This window comes from Ailuropoda melanoleuca, chromosome 2, assembly GCF_002007445.2.
Source record: "Ailuropoda melanoleuca isolate Jingjing chromosome 2, ASM200744v2, whole genome shotgun sequence".
Taxonomy (NCBI): Eukaryota; Metazoa; Chordata; class Mammalia; order Carnivora; family Ursidae; genus Ailuropoda; species Ailuropoda melanoleuca.
In genome coordinates this window covers 172,892,738-172,919,712 of record NC_048219.1, presented here as the reverse complement: position 1 = coordinate 172,919,712, position 26,975 = coordinate 172,892,738, and the positions used below count along the sequence as shown (strand labels likewise).

The following is a 26,975-nucleotide window of genomic DNA, read 5'->3' as shown; positions in this document are numbered from 1 at the left end:
GCAAACCATGACAACAACAACAACAACAATGAAAACATTAGTAACAAATGTACAAAATCCTTCAGATAGTTAACAAATGCAAAATAGAGATTAAGGGGCAGTTAAACATGTTTAAAACGAAAAAGAAATCCATTAGGTTACTGGATTTTATTTGGAAGTAGAAAATTTAAAAAAAATAATGCACACCTTGAGTGTCCACCCAGAGGCTGTCAGCATCCATGATGGAGTCATCAATGGTGGTCTCGTCTTTGTAATCGTCATAGGTTTCCGTCTTATATTCTGAGAGTGCAACCTCTTCTCTCTCAGGGGAGGCTGGAGCCTCTGGGGAGCCATCCTTGGGTTCCGCCTGGGCTTCGGCTGCCTCTTCTCCTTCGAGCTCTTCTTCGGCGTGGGGGGACGGTCTCCTCTCCACCTCAGGCTGCTCCAGGGCTGCAAAACGCACACTGTGGGACCCTGACTCCCCTTCATCCGTTGTGGTTTGCACCACAGTGATAAAATCATCCTCGATGGTCACAACGGACTCGATCACCCCTTTGTGCTCACCAGGGCAGGTCTCCACAAATTCCTCCCTGACACCTGGGACGCCCAGGTCAGTAATCTGAAGGGTGTCTGAGCGGAAGAGCAGTTTATCATATTCTCCCTGGGCTTCGATCTCTTCTTCCTCACTCTGAGCCTCTGCCGGTTCAGCCCCGGTGGCTTCAGGTAAGGGCTCTGTGACGTCGGACGGTGTGACAGAGATATCTGGGGTCTCTTTGCTTTCTTCTTTTGGCTCCTGAATAAATTCCATCTGGACATCAGCTCTCTCCTCTGGGATGAAATCAGCCTCCGAAACAGCAGGTGCACAAGGTATCTCCACTGACAATTTGATGGCAATCTCGTCTTGAATTAGAGAGGATTCTGGGGATGTTTCCTTCTTGCCCTCATCAGCTTTCAAGGACTCCATGGTGAGGCTCTCATGCTCACCACTGGACTCGTAGGACTCTTCCTTGTCTACAGCCTCCTGGTGCACCAAGTCGGGCTTGGCCACCTTCTCCTTGATTTCTGTCTCACTGACTTTAGTGCCTTCTTTCACGTGGCCAGACTCAATGCTCATAAACACATCTGCTTCCTGAGGTGCTGCAGATGAGGGGGTGAGATCTTGTGTAGCCTCGAGCTTAAGCTCTGTTGCCTTTCCGGTGTCTACGGTCAGCCCTGAGGCCATCTGTCCAAAGTCACTGATTTTCACATCTAATTGACCCTGATCAGCTTTCTTTGCAACAAAATCCAGTTCTGGCTCAGCTTTTTTGGATGGTTCAACCTCAGCTACTTCTGGCACTGAACTAAGACCTTTCTCAGCTTTCTCATCCGCGGGAGGTGATGCGTCTTCTGATACGGTCAGTTCTTTGGTTGGAATGTGCTCATGGGGTCCTCCTGAGCCAAATGGTTCAGCTTTATCACTGGCCTCTTCTGTCGCCTTGGTGTGTTCTTTTGCAGCAGCACGTTCTTCACTCTTTTCCAGTACAGTATCCAGCTTATCATTAGCTTTCCTCTCCTGATCAAACTCCCTACCCAGTCCCAATCTGTCACCGGAGGTATGCGGGGATACTTCTTTTTCGGCACCGAACTCATCTTTGACTCTTCCGGCAGCTGCCAATTTTACTTCAATCAAGGAAAGGTCTGTGGCTAGATCTCTTCGCATTTTATCATCAGTGCCTTCATAAAAGGAACCACTCTCCCCTGACAAATTCTCACTGTCTTGAACGGGTGATGGGAGGGGGACTGTGTATTTATTGAACACACAGTAACCCAGGTCTTCAAGCTGACTGTCTGTTTTGACAATGACGTGGTTTTCATCGGTGACAGGGGGCAAGCCGGTACTACTCTCCTCAACCACAGTCTCTGAGGGGACTGATTTCCTCCTGGCAACCTCAGCGTCTGCACTCACAGAAGCTAATCTTGACCTTGTGCCTGCCAGATCTAGCATTTCAGGCAGGTCAGGGGCCATGACAGTACCATTTTTGTAATAATCTTTGGCTAAGAAAGGTGACTCACACGTGGTCTCAACTTGAGTACTTTCCTCTCCGGCCGCTTTTTCTCCCTCTATCTGTTCTTCCTCTTTGCTTTCTACTGGGAAACAGGGGGCTTTCTCCAGTGCAGGTGTTGTGGCTGGAAGGTAATCATCCCCTTCGTCCATACTTCCACTGGTGTTGGTTAGAATATCAGAAGCCAGAGGAGAGAGATCATGTCCCCGACCGAAGTTAAATCCCAGGGCTATGGAATCCAGGCAAGACATGGGCAAATTGATTGACATGCTTCGTTGTTCTATTGCAGACCTCCCACCAAGTCCTAGACTCCTGCTTAGCGTCAAGTCATCCTTATTCTTACTGTGCAGATCCCGCTTCTCCCCATACACTTTTGGATCAATAGTAAACATTCTCTCTTGAGGAGAACTGGGTTCTTCGGGTAAATCAGACGGATAACTCTGTGCAAGTGTGCTGTACCCTGCTTCTTGTGCTGGGGCACTGGGCTGGGGTTCTTTACCCACCTGAAGTCCCTTGTCTCCGTTTTTACACACGGGAGATACGGTATCAAAAGACTCTTGGACACTTTCTCTGGTGTCACTTAGTTCATAGTAATCACTGCTTGGCTGGATGCTTTTTGTCACTTCATCTTTTAGGGCAGACGTTTCAAAATATTTGGACATTCCTGACTTATCTTCATAAAATGGCATGTCAAGCTCTGCTGATGCTGCAGCCCCAACCCCTTCCATCTTAATATCTTTGTCTGCAACTTTTTCTTCAAAAAGGTCCTGGGCTGCACTCTTTTCACTTACTGCAGCTGGTTCAGTCATGACTTTCTCCAGTGTCTTAGAGGTCACGGCTGAGTCTGTCACTGCTTGCTCCAAACTGACAGGGAATGAGTCCTGTTTTAGTGGATCTGTGGTAGGCTCTTGGCCCTTCTGTTCTTCTTTTGAGGGGGTGTGCTCCACGCAGGGCTGAATTATGCCTGTTTCTCCATCTGCCAGTTTCGGGGGCTCACTCTCTTTTGGCATGGCTTCTTTGTCAGAAACGGTTGTTTTCTCTTCAAGCTTTAGTGGAGATTCCTTTTCAGTAAGTGTCACTTCCTGCTCTTTTTTCTGGGCACTCTCTTGCTTTATCTCCTCTTCCTCCTCTCCTAAAACTTTCTCTGAGACACATTCTTCCATAGTTGGAATGTGGGCATCTTTGGGTACAGTGATTGCCTCAGGGGCTGGTGCTTCCGCCATTTTGTCAGGTGTATCCTTATGGGGCTCTTCAACTTTAGAACTATCTTTGGCAGTTGCTGGGCCACTGGTTTCTTCCAGAGATTTTTTGTCATCTGGTTGTAATAGGGCAGGGGCAAAGGGAGATGCTTCTGCAACTATTTCATTCTTCATGACATCTAAAGGAAGAGTGAAGCTGCCAGCCTGAAAGGGACTGGGCATGGGAGAATCAAACTGTTTCCCTTCCCATTTTGGGATATCCTCGAGGACATCTTTTCCCTTCATGGGGGTTAGGGGGCCAGGCGAGATGGGTGCAGCTAAACCCCACTCGTCCTTTTTGGCTTCCGTTGGCATTTCGATGAACCAGTCCTTTTGCTCTTTTGTTGCTGGGGGCTCTGCAGAGAGGCCGATACCAGGCACCACGAGGCTTGGTGCTGTCTTCTGTGTTGTGTCTTCTAGCCCGGCACCAAGAGGATGCCCAAACAGACTGGGAGGTGCTTTTTCTTCTTCTGGGCCTTGCATGTCCTTTTTGTCAGGGGAAATTTGACTTGTCTCAGGCTGAGAAACTAAGGCAGCATGTTTAAGGTCTTCATCAGGCTTACTTTGTTTCTCTGACTCCTTGTCCTTCTTGTCTAATGGCTCAGCTGGAGAGGGAGTCAATTCCTGTTGATCATGGAATTCCATCTTCGAGGCTGGAAGTAAACCTGAAGTAATTGGGTTGATTTTTAAACAAATAATAGGCAAGTGCTTTCAGGCAGTAAGCTTAAAATTATATTGTGAAATGACAAATGAATGGTAAGGTAAGAAAACAAAACAAAACTATGGAACATGCAAGCATGCTACCCATTTAAAAATCAATATGAAAATGTTAGGACTGAGATATATTTGTACTACTGCTGAAATGAACTCCCGTTGCGAATTAATGCAGACAGGAATTGTGTGTTTTGAATACTCTTTTCTCCTTTGTTCGGGCTCTCCTAAATACTATGTAATGTGTACTGCAGTAGAAAAAAAATTTCATGTGCCTTCTGCAGCCAAAAATGATAAATTAAAGAATATTGAATAAGTCAGTAATATTAGGATACAAAAATACATTAAGGACTAAATATGAAAAATGGACAAATATCTCCTCAACTTTTCCCTTGTGTTCTCACTTAAAAATGAACTGGCAGGCCATGGGCAGAAGGCCAATCATTCATAATAAGTATTATGTTAAAATCAAATTAATTGATGTACGAATGCCAGGACCAATTTTCTGAGGATTGAGAAGTTACTGATATAACTTTTTAGGAGTCATCTGAGATTAAATTTCAGGAATATAAATAAATATTTGCTATTAACTTTATATGCTATGATCTAACAATGGACAAGGTGATTTCTACCACAAATTCAAAATTTTTCATTCCTAATTATTAGTTAACCTTATGACAGATGTAAGAAAATCTGAATTATATTGTTAATACTGGGATGTCAAATAAATAAATAAAATCTTAAAAAAATACTGGGATGTCATATGAATAAAAATTTTAAAAAGAGCCAATTACTATAATATCTTTCGCTCCCTGGTCACGACCTCATTCCCTGGAACATGACCAACGAACGGTAAGGCACTAAGTAGTGGCTTTGGAGATGCTTCACAGAAATTAAATGGCTCTTTCTTTATTTTTGTTTGTTCACCAACCCGAAAGGTTTCAGAGTCTCACTTGTGTTTTAAGGTCATAGGTATTTCATTGTGGTCATTAGGGCTAAATGTAACTATCTGGAAAAGATTTGGGGAAAAATAATAAAATTCAGTCATCGCTCAAAGAGCAAGTGTATGGATTATCATTACCTTATGTACTTGTGTGTCCTGTTGTAACAATAGAAAAGAAATACTTTATGAACTTCTAATAGAGGTTAGATGAATGAAAACTCAAGAGAGATGGTGATGGTCAAAGACGTTGGCTGCCATGGAGAGGAAATGATATGAGAAGCATCAGCAGGAGCTTTTAAGGAAACCAAACCAGTATTCATAGAAGCATAAAAAATATAGCACATTGCGGTTGCAAACAAAAACAATTCTACCATTTAAGCCTCTATGTGCCAAAATCCAACTCTACGGTTTGAAAGAAAAGCATATGAATCACTGTCCCAAAAATAAAAATAAAAATATACATGTATTAGCAATGTGGCTGGCAAACACTTGGAGATGGGGGGGGGGGGCAGACAAAAAGCCCACACAGCATCATCAGCCTGGCTGCAAAGCGTATTGTATCATGGCAAAGTAAAACCAAGAATCAGCTGCAGCAGTGGAAACCTAGCTGCCACACAGCACCTGTGCAAGCCACACTCTGCTCATTAAACCTACAACATTGGTCTCGGGGTCATGAGAAGACCAAGCCATGGGATAGCATTGGAAAGGCATCAGGTTGGTAAGCTGCTGTAGAGATCATTTGCAACAAAACACATGCAAATCCTAGGAAAGACACACCTTCCCTGGCAGAGGAAGGGATTGTTACTTCTGGAGACACCTCAGTGACCTCTTTTACACTTTTCTCCTGTGGGGCCCCTGCTGGAGCACTCTCTTCAGGAGCTATGTGGGCCTCCGCACTAGACTCCATGTGGCCCTCACTGAGGCCTTGGGGTTGGTCTGAGGCCTTGGCAGCCCCACACTCTTTCCCAGGAAGAGTGGCAGGTGTCTCTTCCTCAGCCATTGTTCCCTCTAGTGTTTCTTCTTCTTAGAGATGAAAAAGATGTTCACATCATGACCACAGAACAATACACACAATGGCAGAAATATTACTCAAGGAACACTTTCAGCTCCATCACATTGACCTCGCCAGAACCTTTTTAACCATTTGGCAGAGCAGCTTAATATTCGAATGCAACGTGCATTATGTATTGCTTGGGAAATGATTATATATATAATCTGCTAATAATGATGCTTTTTAAAGTCTCATTAAAAGGCTATTTATTTTAAAACTTGAGAGCTGAAAGGGTTTTATTGCTCTATTCCCCTAAGTGGAAATGGCAGTAAGTTGCACACATGTAGGAAGCTTGCTGGAAATAAGAGATGGTGCTGCTGAAAACAGATGGTTATGAAAAGACAGATGCATTGACGGACTGAAAAAAACCTTTACATTTGCTAGACAAGGGCTGTTTTCTCCAATGCAGTAAGCCCCTACATATGAATTTCCGATTACTTTATATAAAACATGCAAACTTCAGTAAAGAATCTTGGGGAATAAAAAACACCCAGCCTCAAAATAATAGCCATCAACTACCCTAACAGCTTTATCATGGAATCCATCAACACTATCTTATTTAGTATTTAAAGGCCAAAGTCTCTAATATTTAAAGTATTAAATTAAATTAAAATATAATTTATGTAATATTTTTAAGGCAAAAAAGACCTCCTTAACTCCATTTGTTTTATATTGCATTATATGACATGGGCGAACGTAAAAAATTTCAAGGAGTAAGCAAACTATTTAGAAAAGCAAGGTCCAGGTAAAATGGAATCTTAGCATTTAGAAAAATCTACCTCTGGGACACGACTGTTACCATATTGCTTAAGCCCTTGAAATACCAATAATGTAGTTCATGTACAGTTGCCCTTGATCCTGAATAAGACAATGTGCACGTTACCTGTAAAGTCTTGTTTCTGCAATTCAAAACCAAACCACCAAGATAATTGAATGGCAACCAAACTGACAAAATATCTTCCCAAAAGATGTATATCACGTGGAAAAATGTTAACAATTAAAATGTAAAAAGCACACATATGAAGGCCATATATTGTCATGTTCATTTGCTTCTCATTTGCAGTTTCAAATGCCAGTAAAATAAATCACGTTTTATTGCTTAAGAAATTAGAGGGAAATATATAAGCTGTTTTATAGTTCTACAAATGAAAGCGTATGAAATTCTTATGAAACATTGTTTAAATGGCCCGGTGAGAAAGACTAGAGATGGAAAGGAATTTTCTTTTTTGCGAAATATTAAGACTCCTGGGCAGGGGGTGGGGGAGGGGAGAACTACTCCATCTATTTCTTCCCACTTAGCACTCTCAGACTTTCATTTTTGTCATTTAATTATGTAAGAAACATTTTAAAAATTCAGACTCCAAATTATTATTAAGGCCATTTTTATAATGCCAGAGAATGACATTTTGATTTCGGATAAGAGACTTTTACTATAGCTGCTTTACTAATGTCACCTACTTGGGTAAAATCTAATCAATTTAATCGACCTGTTTTCCAAATCCACGTAACTTTTTGGGTTTCCATTTCCTCATTTTGTATAACTCCTGTCTATTTCCACTACACCTGTTTCTCACTTGAAATTTCACATATTTTTCTTAATCATTTTAAGTTCACACTCTTAGAAGAACTTACTTTTACTCCATATGGGATATATTTCTCTATCAGACTGTCTGAGCCATTGGTGCTCTTTATTTTCCAAAGGATCCTCGAAGAAGTTTATTATCATGAATGTGGTTGGTAAACTATGAGTTTATTCCCCGTTGCCTTGGAACAAGGCCTTACATTAAATACTTCCGTATGAAAATAAACTCTTCACACACACAAGTCATTTGTCCTTATTTGAGAATAAGCTCTTCACCTATGCAAAATGTGTTTTAGCTCTAATTTTGTTTTCCTTTACAAAACTATCTAGTTAGAATGAGATACATTTCAGCCCACTGCCCTCATCACGGCCAGTTATACACTAGGGTCTGCTAGCTTTATGAGGGTGAATGACAAAGGCTTTGGATCATTTCAAGACTTCACTCTAGCCCAAGTCTGCTCATGTGAGCCAATATTTAGTCACTTGGGGGAGCTTCTGTAGTTTCTATAGATGATTAAGTGATTTGGAGAAATACATTCATTCTGTAACATGCATCCTGCTCTACACAGACTCAGGATCTTTCTGTTTTAAGGAGCTATCGTATTGACACGACACTAAAAAGAAGGCTAATTCTATTTAAGTCTGGTCCTAGTAATATTCTGTACCCAAGGAGAAAAAAAATTATATACAGGGTCCTCTTGTTCAGTTTGAGTAAGAGGAGGCATTCTTCTCCCACTGATTTATTTACAGGGAGCAGAAAGGAGTCATACTTTAACTGAACTCTTTTTGCTCCCTCCCCCACTCCCAACACTTTTTCGGGTTTTTTTTCAGAAGCAGTGATACAGAAAAAGAAAATATTCCTATGCCCCAAATAAGGCTTCTTGTAGATGAGGTATGTGGCTAGACATATAAACTATATAGGGACTTCACTTTCATATGGAAAAAACAGGCTCCTTTCCCTCCCACCCCACACCCGAAGGTACACTTGGAATGAAGCATGTGGTCAAAGCTGCAGGCTGGGGGGAGGAGCAAAAGGGGACCATGCTCGGTTCACCTTTCTCCTGGTCTAAGTGGGCCTCTGCACTCTGCGCTGGGACACTGGGGAGCACACTAGAGGTAGTCCATTGTGAGTGGAACAAAGGATGCTCATAGTACTCCTCATCGGAATTGGAAGGGTCATCATCAGGCACAGACACCGAGATGGAGGGGGCTAGGAGTCTACGCCTCTCCCCGCTGGTGGCAGGTTCGTGGCTGGGGAACCTGTGTAGAGGACCCACTTGATCCTCAGCCCCTTCATCTACAAACAGACACACAGGAAGAAACTGCAGGGAGAACTGGACAGGACAGACACGAGATCAGACGGATGAGACAAACACCTGCACAAGGACACAATGGGCCACAGAAGGAGCACAGCGGGATGGAGGGGAATTAGCAAGACCAAGCTGATGGAGGATGGGAGGCAGTGAATGTTTCATGCTTCAGTCACCATTGAATTTACACTAGCCTTTAGGTAACCTTGCCACTGATTTAAATAAATCAAAGGCACTCACACCCCTTACTGCATAATAGAAATTATCTATACATTCCCCTCAAACAAGTCAGAATCACCACAAAAACACTGCAATAGAAACAAAGCATTACAATACAAATGCGTTATTTGGAAGAAATTCTTTCAGGCATATTCTTTTCATGCTTCTGTCAATGCATTTATAAATTAAAAAAGAAGAAAGGTGTTAGGACCTGATGCTATACAATTATAGGGGAAAAGAGCCCTGTTTGAGGCATCACCTTATATCTAGGATGCTCACATACTCAGCATTTTGGTTAATGTAATTTTCCTTAATGACTTTTACCAGAAAGCCATTTTTAATTCCAGTCCTGTTAAGAAAAATCTACAATGCATTATTCTTCTTCCCTGCCTTGCTAAGGAGAGCACAGCGGCGTAGCTCCTTCTTTGGGTGCTACCTCCTAGGGGCATCCTTTCAAACACTGGTTCTCATGGTTTTAAGAAAGTCCCTGATAATAAAAACTCATTTTCTTTTCTTTTCCTTCTGAAAGCTTAAAAGAGATACAATTATTTCTACAGAGCTGGCTTCAGATTCACCAAGACTATTCTATGTGGTTTCATTTACCCCTCTAGCTCTTGGCTGTTTTTATATTTCAAACCCTCATTGCGTATTTCTCATTGAAATGCTAAAGTAACTGCTTTCACTTCTGTCCTTTCCAGTGTCTTGGCTTAGAAACCTGCCTTATTTAAGTACATTTCCTTAAGTACACAATGTAGGTCAGTCTGCTTAGCACTTGGATTCTGGTATATTTCAATGAACTTTAAGGATGATGACAATAAAAAATATCTGGCTTGTGATGTGGTACGGACACAGGCCTACATGACAGGTTATTGAATTCGTTAATCATTATATATTTACTTATATAGAGAAATAATTTTTAAACTTCATATCTTTCAATAATAAGAATTATTTAAATTTATTGAAAGTCTGTGTATCTAATTTTATTTCTACCAACATTTAAGCAGCCAGATTATAGCATTTATTTGAAAATGCACTGTACGGTTAGGGCAGTATCTTATTTTCAGCAACCAAGTGCTGACAACCGGAAATAAATTTGAAATCATAAAGATACTAAAATAACATCCTGTACAGGGAATACTTTTAATTTTTTGAGCACTTTGTTTACTGATTGTTCCGTGATATTTTTTTCTGGGTGAGTGCTCAGAACTTTTCAGCCACGCTGCTTATTATATCATGGGATAGCAGAAGCCTAAAATTATAGTTGATATTCTTAGTTCCAACTCAGCACGATTTCTCAGCTGAGCAGATAATTGGCTGAGATCTGGCCTACAACACTGGCTGAATCATAAGCCCTGGGCTTGTCACATGTCCTAGCCATTCATGTTTCCTCCAGAGTTCCTTGAGGCTCTAAACACTGCGTGAATACAAGTTTCTTCTAAAACTTTCAACAGGCTCAAGAGATAGCATGGACGATCAGTCAGTAAAAATGGCACAGTTGTCCCTCTGCTGTGCCATATCTTCTGGAAAGCAGAGCTGACCACAATATAAACCTAAAGAATCTGAAGCCGAGAGCTGGGAGTTTAATGGCAATACTCCTTGGATGTTTGAACCTTTTGAAGATTTTGACTTTCTTGTTGCCATTGCTCATTTCTGAAAGTGCCAACATGTGAAAACAGCCCAGTCTTGCTTCAGATCCATAACATTTCAAAGAAACAGTATTTTCTATTCTGAAAACTTTTACTCTAAACAGAGAATGACAAAAAAGAGTAAAAAACTTTAAGGGCTGCAGTGGAAAGGAGAGTCTTTGTAGTATTTGTATGGCACCGAGCCAAGCAACTTCAAAAAGAATGTCCGGCGAGGCCCAGTCTTGGTACTATGAGCTGTGTGTGCTCCATGTCTCTGCTTGGGACCTGTGAGCCTGAAGCCCATCTGCAAGTTCCAGAGATGTGCTAGGAAGTTCTAGTAAGCGGACAGTAACAGTGAGCTTGGTTCCAACAATGATGAAAGAAGAAATAGATCCTAGTTGCTACAGAATCGTGTATGGCATCCCAATGGAGGTGGGATACATACTAATTTTAAGTAATGAAGTCTTTATTTTGGTATGCTTTCAAAAAAAAAAAGAAGAAATTGGTCTAGTACTTTGAACAACAACGAAACTCTCATTGGAAGATCATTTCCCTTTCTTGGCCCCACATTAAACACCTAGATAAGAGATGGCTTTAGGGACACAGTGGGGCTGTGATTGCAGGAACTGAGATTTGGATTGGAATTCTGAATTACCGGCCATGACATCCAGGGGCAAGAAGTGGAAGTGAATATTATCTACCTCTGTGGGTTGCCGGGAGGATTAAATGAGGAGAGATCTGAGAAAGTGCCAAGCACAATGCTGGACTCCACACATATTAGCATCTTTGTCTTCAAAATACTCAGACAAATTGTCTGGTTTCCCTTCATTTGATACATCAAATCTAGACTTGAGAGATTTATAAAAAGTGAGTTCATTTCATAAGTTAGTTTTGTTGTTTAACACCAGGCTTGAATGTCGTCCTTTTACTATAAGTACACATGCTTTGGGGGGCTCTGCTTTAACCATGAAATATTCTGTTTCATTTAATAATGTGATATTTTAAAGGACAGGGTTGCCTTATGAACCTTGGACTTTTTTGTAGTTCAGCCGCATAATGATAATCTTTAAAAATGAAGCTTACCTGACTTTAGTGGAGGAATACATTTTCCTAACTTATTTTTATATGATTTTTTTAAAAGCATTTGATAATTTATTTGGAGTTAAAGTAAGGTCTGCCACATAAAACCCAGCCTTGGTCCGTCAGCCTGCTTTGGTACAAATGAGAAGTCACTTTTATGAGAGACAGAGTCTCTGGGGGATATCGGTGACTCAGTGATTTTGCCTGCCCTGACATCACATCTTCTGCCCCACCATCTGGGGCAACTGGCTCTGCTTACATTGTTCTCCACTCTCTCTAAGCCCTTTCCATGCTGCAGGCTTTTAACTGAGGACTTAGTTTGCCAACTGTGTTTGCTGCCCAGAAGGATATGGAGGGGAAAATGCTTTCAGATTAGTGACATCGCTGACACAGGAAAACACCCTAGGATTCTGGAGCAAACCTAAGAAGGCAGAAAGTTTCCTGGTTCTATTTTCAGATGATTCCATTGTTCTTGCATGGGCTTCCAAATCCTAACAGTTCAGTCCAAATGACAACTATTATGGTTAGGCCAAAAAGAAAAAGGAGATTAATTTGCAAATATTACACCTAGTGCAGGATTGATGTGTTGTACCCGAGTCTTCCTTTAGGTGTGCTACTTGTTTATTTTTCCACCAAAATCTCTTTGTTTCCCAGAATAAGCACACAACCCGGGAATTATTAATATTACATCAATTATAACAAATGAATATTCACAACTTACAGTAATTAATATCTCAAGTGATCTTTGGTGGAAGCATTCATGGTTCCCCTTCAGGAAAGAAAAGCTTTTAAAAATGTTTGATAATTAAAAAAAAGTAATCATATCCTCAAAACCATTGAGTTACTCAATTTAATCCAAGAGCTCTCTTACATTTGTATGAATAGATTGGCAGTCAGGTGCCTTTAGATTAAAGTTTCTTTGAGCGTATGTTGAAGTAGGTAACAAAATCTCCTAGATAAAAAACCCACATGCTCCTTTCCCACCCAAACTGCTATGAGCTATACATTAACATAATTTTTCCTGGGCCTTGCAAACCAATTGGTTTGAAAAATTGAAGAGTTGAATCCTGTCTTGTGACTTTTCACTAATATATTTTCTGAAAAACAAAACTTAAAAAAATTTGCTGTATGTGTTGTAAGAGTGGTCTAAAATATGACAGGGGCTAGTATGATTACGTAGACTCGTATCTTTCACATACGTAAGGTAATAATATTACTTGGTCTTTTAAATTAATGAGGTAGAGTTTATAAAATACATACTTTTTTCATATAACTAAAAAAAGGGTTATCCTTTTAAAAGCAAATCATTAGGCCTTCATATAGTTTAATGCTTTCTTCTGAAAACATGAAAAATAATAATCCAATAAAAATACAAGTTTGGTTTGAAAAATGTTAAGAATAAAATATCTTCAATCATCTTCAATAGGAAGTAAGTTGAAATTTTTCCCAAATACACTCAAACAACATGGGGAATGCAATCCCCCCCAAAAAGGAAACAGTTACTCTGGAAAGTGTACAAAATGTGAAAATGATTCTATGGTTCTTTATATTTTCATTATATCCATGATATCACCTGCCAGAAAGCAGGCTGGGTGAATTCCCAGGTGGATGGGCAGACCCTGCAGCTGCTTCTGCTCCAACTTCCATATAAGAGCAAGAAGGGTAAACTACTTGACCTCCAGCTGACTTTAGAGTGAACGCCATACCCAGTGTTTAACATCTCGGCTTGAGAAGATTCTCCAAAAGGCTTGAAGTGGGGGCTTAGAAACATTTCCAATAACCTGAGGGAAATACAGCTGTCATGGAAGGTTTTCCACTGTTCTCTAAGTGAAATGGAGAATCCCGAAGCAAGGCGGAAACTGCTGACTCTTGAACCCCTTCACTACTTACCCCTTTCTCACTACCCAGAGCCATGGGACATCTTCACTTCCTGGACAACTTCATGCTCTTGCTCCCCTGAGCCCCCTTGCATGTCCTGGTCTTCCTGCCCCAAACGCCCTTTCCCTCCATCTTGGCTTGACCAACTCTTCCTCATGCTTCTGAGCTCAGCTCCTTAACTTCAGCTCACCACCCAAAAAATTAAGATTTCCCCTGTTCTATCTTCAAGGTTTCTGTTCTTTTCCTTCCTTGGGCTAATGCAACTTGACATTATTGGCAAGCTTCTTTATTGGATTTCTGTTCTCCACCAGACTGTGTGTTCCTTACAAGCAGGGATCATGTCTGTTTTGTTCACAGGGGTGTAGCTAGAGTTTAAAGAGTGCACTGTAGGTGCTCCATAAGTATGTGCCAGTGAATGGAGGAGGGCAAAAAAATCTTTCAAATCGATGAACTAAAAGATCAAATCACATTTTCAGGAAATGAACTAATAATCATAACTGCCACTGATTATGATTCCCAAATTTTCTTTTATTCTTTAGAAAAATTTAGTTCATTTAACGTGACTTCAGGCAGTAAATTAGAAAAAAGTCTCAATTTAAGAAAGAAAAAGCTCACTAAAATAAGTTTAGGTTTATAAGTCTGTGACAAAAGTAAACTATGTTTATTGAGAGTTCCTAGCTCTGTAATTTAGGAAAATCTGTATTTACAAAGTCAAAGAATATTTTAAATGAAACTAATTACAAATTATAAAAAGACGGGAGTCTTTTGTGATGTTTTTCAATTTTTAACAATAAAATAATTGCTAAAAGGGACAACAAATGGAAGAAATGAAAAAATAAATGAATAAAATGGAATAGTATTAAAATTCTGATTTTAGTATATGAAAACTAAATTGTATTGAACCAACACTTTATCTGTAGCTCTTCTCTGCCTTCTGTAACTCAAACAATACACAAAAGTTAACTGACTTAAGTCAGAAAACCAACAATAGTTTGCTTTTAAATAGTGCCTTTCAGCTCAGTTTCTGAATGGACATTCTTCAAAGGCATCCCTCTGTTTTATTAACAAGAACTGAAAAGCTGACATAGCAGTCTATGTTGACTAAATGCATAAATATATTCACGGACTATAACAGGTCTCAGCAGGAAAGAAGCCATGATCGCAGCGTCCAGTTGCTGCTCTCACTATCAGAGCCCTTCACTGACTTCTTCATTTATTCATTAACATTTATTGAGAGTTTGCTACGAGCTGCCCTAGGGAAGCCCTCGACAGCACCTAGTGAGCAAAACAGGGACAATTCCTGACAACCCCTCCTTATGATTTCATCAATAAATTTAGTTTTGCTCAGTCACTTATAAGACAGGATTGTATATTCTGTGTCAAAGCATTTTCTATTAATTAAGTGGACTGGTTCTCTGCAGCTATTCTAGCAATTTAAACACAAAGTTATCTTCTCCTGGATCAAGCAGATTTTTTCTTTTTTATTTACCATATTCCTCCTACTTCTGATTTTATGTAGATAAATGATGATATATTTATGTAAAGTCTTTGTTTCTTCTGGACTGTTTGATACAGACAGCTCTCAGGCTGGGCCACATACTAACCCACACCGAAGTCCACTGCTTACGGACTGATGCTCATTTACACGTTATCAGAAGACAAACCTCCAAGTCCACCAGGCCTTACCTTCTTCCACTGCGATGGTCTGTTCTGAGGCTGGTGACGGAGGTGGAGAAGGAGGCAGATTAGCAGTCTCTTCAGCTGCTAAAGATCAAATAGTAGAAAAATGAGATACAATTAATCCTGTTAGGTCATTAGATGTGTAACAGCTCTGCCATCTGTAAAAAGGCCTCTCTGCGAAATTTAGAAGAGTCACTAGTAAGCTGCGCTTGACTTATTTTTTTTTCCATTACCTGATTCACATAGTTTAAAAAACCTAAAAGGAAAAGCATTTAATATTTAAAAAAAAATCATTTTGTCTTCCCTATAAAAATGGATTTAGCTTGACTGACAGAAAAAAAAATATCAGAACTCTATATTGTTCAACTTCTTGATAGGGAAACAAATGTAACTTTCATCATTCACAGTATTATAGGTGATGTATTTTTTAAGGAACATTTTGTCCACTGAGTCTGTCAAAATGCATCTTCTGTATGTATCCTCAGAAAAGAAAAATGAAGCTGTCACAGCCTAAGGCAACCTTCAAACAGACAACATGTACTAGTGGGAGCCGAGTAATCTTCTGGCCTTGGCATTGTACATGAAGAACCAAAGAGAAAGGTTCTAACAAATGTCATTCATCCACAGTTAACTCTTTTTTCTTGATCACTCAGATGAAGGTAAGGGATTGCAAAAAGGAAATATTTATCATCAAGGCCAGCAGGAAAATCTATTTTAGAGTATGTGTTTTTCATTCTCAGAAAGCGGCTTTGGGATGACAGGTGACTTCTTGGTTCCTTGACCCTGTGAGTTTCTATAGAACATATTTTAAGGCTTCAAATTTAAGAAAAGGGGTGTCTTTTAGTTAAGGTATAGAAGTGAACCACAAACTGAAGGGTGAATGTTTTGAATAAGACAATTTCCCTCTGTTTAAAGAGAAAAATAAACCTTTATAATTAAAGAACATTTTACTGCAAATAATGAATATTTGCTATCCTGGGAAAACAGAATCTTTATTGCTTAATTTTTTAGTCATTTAAATTGCTTAAAGGGGTACTGACTGAAAATCAAATATTAAGGGTATATTAGACTATCTGAGACAATATTGGATATGTACTTTTTTTTAGACTTTAAAAACCATACCTATGGTTTTAGTTATATGTACCTGTAAAATAGACATATGTTGAACCTAAGAAAGTTTCCTTTCTTGTCTCTGGATGTATATACACCCACATTTATCTATCTATCTATCTATCTATCTATCTATCTATCTATCTATCATCATCTATCATCATCTATCTAAAGGAGGGGCAGCAAGCCTTTGGCTAGGAGTGTTTTCTTCAGCAAGCACCATTATATTACCTGTTTGGCCCTGAGAGCATCTGACTTGTGATCAAGGGAGAGAGCAATGCTATCTCAGTGCCCTTAAATGAACCAAGTGAAGACCAGTATATCATATGGGCTACAAAGTCACTCAAGATTCTAACAAAGCCCTGACTATAGGTTTTCTGTAGCTGGTTCAGGGAGACCCAAACAAGATGAGACAAGCATTCACCAAAACCCATAAAGGGAAATACTCATTTCTAACTAAAGTATTAACACATTTTCTTTACAAGTGGGTGCCATGACATCAACATGCATTGGCTTTATTTTTATAATAAATATCTCTAGTGGTCTATAAATGAAAATTTAAGAGAAATTTAGGGGCAAAGTCTAACTATAAGCTTATCACCCTGAAGACTGTCCAAATACTACAAATGAGTCTGTCAAGAAAGGTGAAAATAGGTGCCTGGGCCTCCCTACAGAGGTGTTTGATCAATGTTTCAAGTAAGGATGAAGTAAGAGATAGGGTCTCTCTTCGACCATGAAGACTTGGTCCTGCGATCAGGGTGCAGTGGATACAGCTCTTGAACTAAGGTCTTCCTCATTTACCTAAAGGCAGAGCTGCAGGCTGATCTTTCTGTTGGGCTTCCTTCTCTTGTTCACCTTTCAGTACCGCTACAGCCTCAGCAGTGACGACTTGAACTATCCTTGCAGACACCTCCTCTGTAATAAATAGTAACAAAAGAAAATGAAAGGGTGAGATGTCCAAAACGGGTAGCAAAGAGGAAAAGTAATGAAACAATATAGCTGACCAGAATTTTCTTTTCTGTCTTCCTCCAAAAAAAGTACAACAGAATTTATTAAATTGCAGATAAAACACAAATACATATATTGTAACCAAAAACAGAAGAAAAGAAAAAAAAAAAAAGAGGAAATAAAAGGGATGGGCATTCTGGGAGCCAGGCAAAATGAACAGAGAATGAAAGAAAAATAATTTGTATGGCAGTTTAATTTTTAAAAAGCTGTTCATACAAACAGAAAGAATTAAAGTTTTTGTACCAACTAAAACAAATTCAGAAAAGAAAAGATTCATTTTAGATTTAATATAAAATGTTTTGTAGTTTTCTAGAAAAGTTTCCTTATAATATGTTCTTATGCTGATTTGCAGAAATACTATAATTTAAAACCTAAGGAAGATGCCTCAAAAATGTGAATTTGTGATCAAATAGCATTACCCAGGATCAATGTGAACAAGACTGATTAAGAAAGACCTGGGAAGAGAAAATTTGAATGAAATACATGGAAATGATATATCAGATGGCCTCTTTTTAAAGAGATACTACTTTTCTAGATAGAAGATGTTCTAAAGATCTTTAAGGCCATATGATATACACTTACCTAGACAGTGTAATCATTTCATTAAAAACTTGGGGGAGGTTCATCATTAAAATGACCAGTCTGTGAGATACCAGATAACTAATTTTGGGCCTAAAATGGCACCTACTGGAACATATCCCAATGTTAATTTTATATAACCAAGTCAGAAAAATATTCAAGAAATAATGTTCTATACATCATCAACAAAAAATGAAAGATGCCTTTTTGAAGGGCGCCTGGGTGGCTCAGTTGGTTAAGCTCTTGATTTTGGATCAGGTCATGATCTCAGGGTTGTGAGATCGAGCCCCACATCCAGTTCTGTGCTGGGCAAGGAGCCTGTTGAAGATTCTCTCTCTCCCTTTGTTCCTACCCTCACCCCATCTGTAAAAAAGTAAAATTAAAAAAAAAAAAAAGAAAGAAAGAAAAAAAAGAAAGAAAACTTTTGAGATTAAAAATACATTCTAGATTAGAAATAAATTCTCCAGAATTTAACTTTTCATTACCTTTATTTACAAACATCTATCATACTAGCAAATAATCTCACTTATAGCTCTTATAGAAACAAGTTGTACTGGATAAGGAGGGTAGGGGTAATGGGATTTATTCTCCTCATCTGGCCAAGACTTTAGAATATGTCATCGAACCTTTTTTATGATAAGAATTTACACATTTGCAAGCGGGTTGGCAGGAGTTGGGAGCGGGGAGTGGAATCCTGTTTTTACCTCATTCATTTAGATTCCGCCTCCTCTGGAAAGCCTTCCTTACCCCACCCAGGATGACTGAGAGACTAGTGCTTAAGAACCAGCTTTTGGGGTGAGCAATCCACTTGAATAGGATATACCTGAATATTAAAAGCTAGATTACCTGATTGAATGAATGTATTTGCCTTTATATGTCTAACTTCCTCATTTTTTTAATAGCCACTTGACACTATAACCTATCTACAGTCTTAAGGGATGCACTGTAAACACTCTTATCTAGAGTGAGTAGCAGTCACAGCAATAGAAGCAGTATGTAAAAAATATTATGGTGCTTACTATGTGCCTCACACTCTGCTAAGGTATTTGCCCTCATTATTTCAATGAGTGATCTACTGTTATTACCCCTATTTTGCAGAAGAGAAAACAGAGGACTAATAGGGTTAGGCCAGACATTCTCATAAATATCATAATTAGAAAACCAACTTTCAAACAATTAGGATCTTGTAAAATGCCTTAGATAGTAAAACTAAATCAAATGTGGTTTAATATTTCTTTTATGTTCGAAGTATAATTTTACGAAGTTGAAGACCTCATTCGAACTTTAAGTATCGAAAGAGCAAGTACCGACAGGCTACTTAAAAATCATTCCTGAAAATGTTTTAATTTCTAAGAGAGGCTCCAGCAAATTTGTTTCAGATATTTATGTACCGAGTACTTTTCATAAAACTTTTTTTTTCACACAATACACTTCGCACTTTCAATTTAGTTTAAACTAAGAAGAATCTTTTTTTAATATGGCAAAAAATGTAAAGAATAATTACGACTTTGAAATAAATAAGGATACGACTTATAAGGTTGTTTTATCCTATGCAATTTAACTCACAGTATCAAAGTTTTAGGTCTAAAAGGGCTTGAAAAGGTAGACAATATCTAAATCCTCTCACTTTGTGGGTGAGGAAGTAAAGGCTAGGCATGGTTATGAGATTTACTCAAGTGCACGCAGCCATTGGAGAGAAACTGAGATTAGACCCCGGTTTCCTGACTATTATGCTGTTTTTTCTCCCAAGCAGAAGAAAAAATGAGAAAATAACCATAAACTTCTCTAACAGTCATGTGAGAATGATCAGTGGAAAAACATGAACTTTTCTAAAGGTATGAACTAGGGCAACAATAATTCTCAGACCTGCTGTCTACCTAAAACTGAGCAATACTATATATTCATGCATATATGTATGCATCTATCTATCTATCTATCTATCTATCATCTATCTATCTATCTATCTATCTATCATCTATCTATCTATCTATCTATCTATCTATCTATCTATCTACCTATCTATCTATCATCTTTCTACCTACCTACTATCTCTATCATCTACCTACCTACCTATACATCTTGTAGATAATGTTAGTTAGTGTAACAGATAACTGACCTCACTTGCATATATTAATTTGCGATGAAATTCAGACATTTAAAAAATCAATAAAGTGGTTTTTAGCACTTCTAGAACCTCAGTGTTTCATAGGGAATTTAGTGTAATGGAGAGGTGCAGCAAACACTGCAGAAATTGGGACATATATAAAACCCATTTTCTTACAGATCATTCCTGCATTTCCCCGCTGGCATTTACGCAAAATATAATATCTCCTATCGCATTTGGTACATGTTGCATGGAATTGTGCCGGTACGCATGCCTTATCTGCCTGGCTATGTAAAGTTTCCCAAGTCAAGGACTCTTTCTTTATCATTGTTGCAATCTCTGAATGCAATGCTCCTTTCATTGATCTTTACTCAGACTGGATGCTTAACACAACTTTTTGAAAGTATGAAAAATTAACATGATATTTTGTTCATGATATTTATATAAGTTTAGAAATAACCCATGCTCATTATTATATTTACTAACTTAAGCCCCCAATTAATCATTTACTGAATTCTTGTTTAAGTTTTGATGATTTTAAAACAGGATGATTCTTGTGTACCTACTGATCAATTTTTCAGAGTCCAAGAATGCTTAACATGAATTAAATTTCTTAAATTGGGAAAATAATCCAATAAAAATAATAAAAAGCATCTACTGGTTTATGTGAACAAATTATAACTGAGCATTATAAATGAGCAGTGCTACATTATTTGCCTTTTAGTTTGAAACTGAATTTAGAATAATTTTGACACCTTGGACAATTAGATTATCTGTTGTAGGCTAATATGAAGAGAACAGAGGTGAAAATTATACAATAAAAAATGCATTCACACAAGATGTAGGTCAAAAACCATCATGGTACACTATACAACAGATTTTCAAAATATTCTAGAGACAAGGGGAAGAAAAATTGAATCCTTACTTCTCTCCAATCAGAATGGACATGTCCAACCTAAATAAAATGCGCTGTCTCAGCCAGAACCACATTTCTTGTGAGCAATAATTTAGTTTCAATAAAACAATACTATTTATTTTACATGATAAGTAGTAGGACATTTGAATTTTATTGGTTTTTTTGTTTCAAATAAAATTCACTTATAGGTGTGTTTGAGTTTCATAGTTGAATATAAGCTTATGAAGAAGGCAATTTTACATTGTATATTTAAGCAAAACTTGTAGGAAAATAATTTAACTCAATCTTGGGAAAATTAACTATTTTTCCTTAAAAGAATTTAACAGACTTTAAGAAATGCTATTTAGAATAATCAAACAGGGTGTGTGGGAGCCCAGTTAATGACATATTATCTTCAATTTTTTGGAGAGAATAATATTGCTAACACTTCAAACAGGTAATATTGCATTGTTTAATATTAATTTCACAGTGTGAAAAAAAAATGAACATAGGATTGTTCTGAGGGTTTCAATTGGTCCAGCCACTTTAAAATCTTCCCCTAAGCAAAGGCTGCCATCAATGCAGAGGTGGCAGCTTCCCCCAAGGAGAGATGGCTTTTTCCCAATGGAAACCTAATCAGCAGATCTCCTGGGGTAAGCTTTACCCTTATAGCCTGGCTCCTGGGACAGGAGGAAATTCACACAGGGTTTGGGTAAAGTTCAGAGAAGATTAATGGTAAACATGCCAAACAAACACAGAAGACAAAGAGAGTAAAAAATCAGACGTATGAAAATCAAAACATAAGAGTTATGATGTGTGTGTATGAGATATAGATCTCTCTCTCTCTCTCTCTCTCTATATATATATATTACTCATTTTACCCATTATCTATCCTACCTGCCATCCATGCAACCATCCATCTCTCCATCATATCTTTCTGTACAGGAGATCACTGTCTTTTATATTGTACGTTAAAGGAAGTCACATGGACTTTAATTCAGGGAAACGTGGGTACAAACTCTAGCATTGCTACATTCTAGTTATTTCTTACTCACACTCATTGGGTTTCAATGCCTTATCCATGAAATGGAAATAATAATGGCCCTGTCTCATAGGTTGCTGTGCAGAATCAATTGAGTAATTATGTAACAGGCCGGGCACAGCAAGGAACTCAAGACTTGCAAATAGTTCTTCACCAAGGTGTCTTTACTTTCCCCAGTTATACATTCTTTCAGGTCTTCCACCTAAGTATTTCTGCTTTAAAGAAAGAGTAACTAGGGACACCTGGGTGGCTCAGTTGGTTGAGCTTCCGGCTCTTGGTTTTGGCTCAGGTCATAATCTCAGGGTCCTGAGATTGAGTCTTGTGTCCAGCCCCACATGGAGCCCGTGTCAAGCCCTAAGTGGAGCCCATGCCAAGCCTATGTCAAGGCCCGGGTCAAGCCCCACATTGGGCTCCGTGCTCAGCACAGAGTCTGCTTGTCCCTCCCCCTCTGCTCCTCTCCCAACTTTCTCTATCTCTTTCTCTCTCAAATAAATAAATAAAATCTTTTTTTTTTTTTTAAAGTGCAACTAAAGGTCCAACCCAACTAGGCTATTACTCTTTTTTTTTTTTTAATATTTTATTTATTTATTTGACAGAGAGAGAGATAGCCAGCGAGAGAGGGAACACAAGCAGGGGGAGTGGGAGAGGAAGAAGCAGGCTCCCAGTGGAAGAGCCTGATGTGGGGCTCGATCCCATAACACTGGAATCACGCCCTGAGCCAAAGGCAGATGCTTAACGACTGAGCCACCTAGGCGCCCCACCCACTAGGCTATTACTCTTATGAATATCAGATAATATAGTTAATCTGCAATCATCTATGTTGATGCCAGGGACAGTGTTTTGTTTTTTGTTTTTTGTTTCCTAGACAAAACTAGAGGGAAGTAAAAACTTTCCTTGTTATTTGTTTTCTGGCTTCATGCTCATTTTCCTGGCTGTGCAGGTCCTGGGCTATGATTTGCTCTAGATTTCTGCCAGCAAGTTCCAATTCAGGACCATCTTTTTGACAGTACGCCAAAAGGCATGATAACCCCTGAGGACAATTAGCAACATAAAAACAATTTTTGAGGTAAGAGATTAATGTACATTTTAATTTCTCATTGCTTATTTTTTCGACTTCTTTATTCCCTTTTCTACTCTATTTTTTTGTTATTTTTTCTTTGAGACATTATATGTATAAAATTATGAATAGGACTTAGTTGTTCAGAAGATTAAAGCTGAATCTAGACTACATTTGGATTATTACTGGGAAATTATTCATTATATATAACTGAAGGGTAACATTGATCTTCACAGTTAGAACATTACACTTCTTAGTATAAACTGAAATTATGCAAGGCTCAATTGTCTTTCTTTTGAACATCTAAAGTTTTCTGGTAGTGGGCATTTTTAGTTTATGCTAAAAATTGTCTTAGTTGAGGAGTGTTTGTAATATGTATTTTATTCTCTTTCTTGTTAATGTCAGGTTTTCAATGTAATTAACTAACAGTAGTTGTTGCATTGCAGTGAGAACCACTATTTGAATATTATTATTTTTCAGTAGTGTCATTACAGTAATGAGACAGTTTCTGTTAAGTAATGCAAAAATACCTCATGACACGGTTCTAAAGTCATATCATGTCTAAGTAAAATGAATGACAACTGGAAACTAACCTGGTAAGTAATCTGCCTATAAATCAGTTTGCAGGAAAACATTAAAAGCAACTTATTTAAAATAAATTCATCTAAGAAAAAGTGCTGTTGACTACAGGCTGATATAAAATAAGGGATTTAAATAGAACCCAGGTAACAGAGCCATAGGTGATAACAGATCATCACTATATATTATCTATACACCTAAAAGTAAAAGTGAAGTCCATCTTGAGAACTTATTCTGGGCAATGGAGATGGGGTCAGTATTCTGAAAGCAGTATCAAAGCAGCCCTTGGTGGATAAAGTAAATTATGAAAAGAAATATTTTTTTCTTGGTATTGGGGAAATAAATTGGTAGAAATATATATAGGAGGTAAATAGGTATAAGAGACAAATTGGGACATGCTCTCATCACAGAACCTTCCTGATAATACCCAAAAGATATGTGCTAAGCTACTTACATTTCACCTAAATGTTGAATAAAGATCATACTGTGCTACAAGTTTATTAAATAAGTTGCTACCCCAGGCACTTTTATTTCCCATCAATATATTGAATCCACACAATAACACATGTTCTAGATGGGAAAACTGGCAAAATGATGGATAAAGGTCACTTTGACTTACATCAGCGTAGTATAAATATTTTATAATAGTAGATCCCTGTGTCAGAAAACCTGAAATCAAATTCTGCCTTTACTTCTTCCTAGCTGCAAGTAAGTGACAATCTCTCTAACCTTCAGATTCCCCATCTGTAAAATGGGAATAAAATGTGTTCACCCTTTCGTATGTTGTGGCAATTAAGTGAAATAATATATATATCAATTGCTTATTTAAATTCTGTATCACTGGGACACGTGGGTGGGCTCAGTCAATTAAGCACCTGACTCTTGATTTGGGCTCAGGCCATGATCTCAGGATTATGGGATTGAGCCCCTCGTTGGGGTCTGCACTGGGTGTGGAGCTTGCTTGGGATTCTCTCCCTCCCTCCATCTCTCTTTCTCTCTCTCCCCCTCTTTAAATAAATAAATAAATAAATAAATAAATAAATAAATAAATAAATAATAAATAAATTCTGTATCACTGTTTTAATCACTCTGGCCGTCTTGTAGTCATCTAAGTCCATAACCATCATTTGATCGACAAAATATAAAGACCTGAAAGTGTCTTGTCATTCACTGAGATAATTCTATCACTTTCCCCATGGATACCACCCTGCCTGATGCTGAGCCACTACCTCACAGACAGTACATCAGGCTCCTGCCATTTCCTACTTAAGCCAAAATGACAAATCAAATTCGACTCTACCTTTGTGCCATACTGTTCAGCATCTAGAGCAGTTGTAGCCTTCCAGTTTATTCCATGTGCTGATTCATGGTATACCATTGCTATGCTCTTCTGGTATTTTATCATGTCAAATTCCTTAACACAGTCTCAGGCCCTGCGTTTAGCACATATTTCTAGTTCAGTTATTTTGTTATATTAATCTGTCGATATTGCCCGGTTGATGTATAATAAAAGCAACAGAGTTAAAGCTTTCTCAGTGTCCTGGAAATTTCAACTCGCTTCTAAGCAACACATGACATTGTTGGTAGACACAGAAGTTTGATTTTGAATGTGTATACCCTTTGAGTTTTCGTTGGGACCAGCTGTGATTACTTGGACATGCAAAGGCTCATCAATTAGGCTGTGAACAACAACAAAAAATTCCGAAACAAGTTGGCATATGCTTGAGAACATATTTTTGTTGATTTCTTTCAGGTTGTTAAGAGAGAAGTAAGAGACACTGACAATAAATTCCACCATATGGAATATAAAAGCCAGTCAATGTTTCTGCTTTTAAGAATAATGGGCATCAAAATGCTGTGTTAAAAGAAGTGACAAGTAAGCCTACCGTACACTTGTGAAAGAAGGAAAACAAAACAATTTTAGACAGAATGCTCCTGTCAAGAAAAGGTTTTTCTCAGCAGGGTACAGAATGGTTGCCTAGGAAACCGCAGCTAATTGCGGCTGCTGCTGGAAGCTAGTCCACAAGGAAAGCACTGTGTAGTTGGAAGCACTCTGCTAAACAAATACCCTTGATAAATTCATAAAAACAGGGAGAGATGAAAAGTTCCTTGCTTAATTTGGAGAGCAAATGGTTCCTCCGAAACTATTTCCTGTAATCAACTGGTGAAGAAGGAAATTAAAAGAGCAGATTGTTGGTTTTTTTGTTTGTTTGCTTCCTTGGCACCTTAGCATTAATTAAAGAGGCCGGCATTGGCATCTCCATCCCTAGTCAGACTCTGATTTGATCTCAAATGTCACCCTTGCCAATGTTGCAGCTGTACATCTTTGCCTACCAGCATTTTCTTCCAAAGATTTAGTGGTTAAAACACGGGTAAATTTAGTTTACTGGAAGAAATGCATTTGAGGTAAAGTTAGTTTATGGAGATAAACACATTTAAGATCAGGACTCATGACTGCAAAAGTTCAGTTCTGATGAGTACTTAAATTTAAGAAAATTTATTTTGCACCCCTTATAGACATTGGAAATATTCTTAGTCATTATGGGGTATATAAAGATAAGACATGGTATTCCTACATGTAAATTGTGCTTGAAGTGGGGCTATCTCATTGAAGGACAAATTTTGTTTTTGTTTTCAAATATTTTACTATAAAAAATGGCCACAGATTTTGGCTCATCCATCCACAGTCACTCCTATGGCCCTGTTCTGAAATGTGTTTGCAGCCTGGCTAGGCTACAGTTGAGAGTACAGTTAAGCTTATAGGAAAATTTTCACTCTGCCTCTCTTTCTCTTTTTTTCTCCCTATCTCAACCAATGGCTCTAATTCACAATCATCTTTAGATTGACAATTTAACCTACTCAAGTAAAGTTTTTAGAACTTGAACAAAATCTGCCTAGCATTTAAATTCAGCCAAGGGGGAAGGTGTAGTAAATTAAGATGGTTATCAGTGGAAGGATACCACAGGTTAAGCATACTGTATTATGGAGTCAAAAGAAATTAGAAAAGCAAAGCACAGTTCAGAAATATTACCTACTGGAAAATTTTGCTTCTAATTTTAAGGGTTCACTTGAAACAGGAAAAAACACATTTAAGCAGAAGAAATATGGTAAGCGAATATAGTCTAGCTTTATACTTAACTATTATAGATAAAAGTTTTTGCTGCTGGTGGTGTCGGGGATTTCTAATGTGGTAATGTACACATATTTCTATTGCTGTTTTTAGTGCATATATTAAACATTTATTAATTAAACTAGATTATAAT

The 26,975-nt window shown here is 38.3% G+C and overlaps 1 protein-coding gene across 19 annotated transcripts in view; it reads right to left on the bottom strand.

The window, feature by feature from the left end:
• MAP2 (microtubule associated protein 2) overlaps positions 1 to 26,975 on the bottom strand; it is a 283,955-nt gene that overhangs the window by 35,865 nt on the left and 221,115 nt on the right. For 11 of the 19 annotated variants that reach the window (XM_034655081.1, XM_034655088.1, XM_034655089.1 and 8 more), the window contains 3 exons: positions 17,250 to 17,363; positions 15,345 to 15,422; positions 187 to 3,924 (listed from right to left, as the gene is read on the bottom strand). In XM_034655081.1, the coding sequence (XP_034510972.1) occupies positions 187 to 3,924; positions 15,345 to 15,422; positions 17,250 to 17,363 (3,930 nt within the window). The remainder of the gene's footprint in view (positions 1 to 186; positions 3,925 to 15,344; positions 15,423 to 17,249; positions 17,364 to 26,975) is intronic. The other 8 variants (XM_034655087.1, XM_034655091.1, XM_034655094.1 and 5 more) reach the window with 2 other exon arrangements.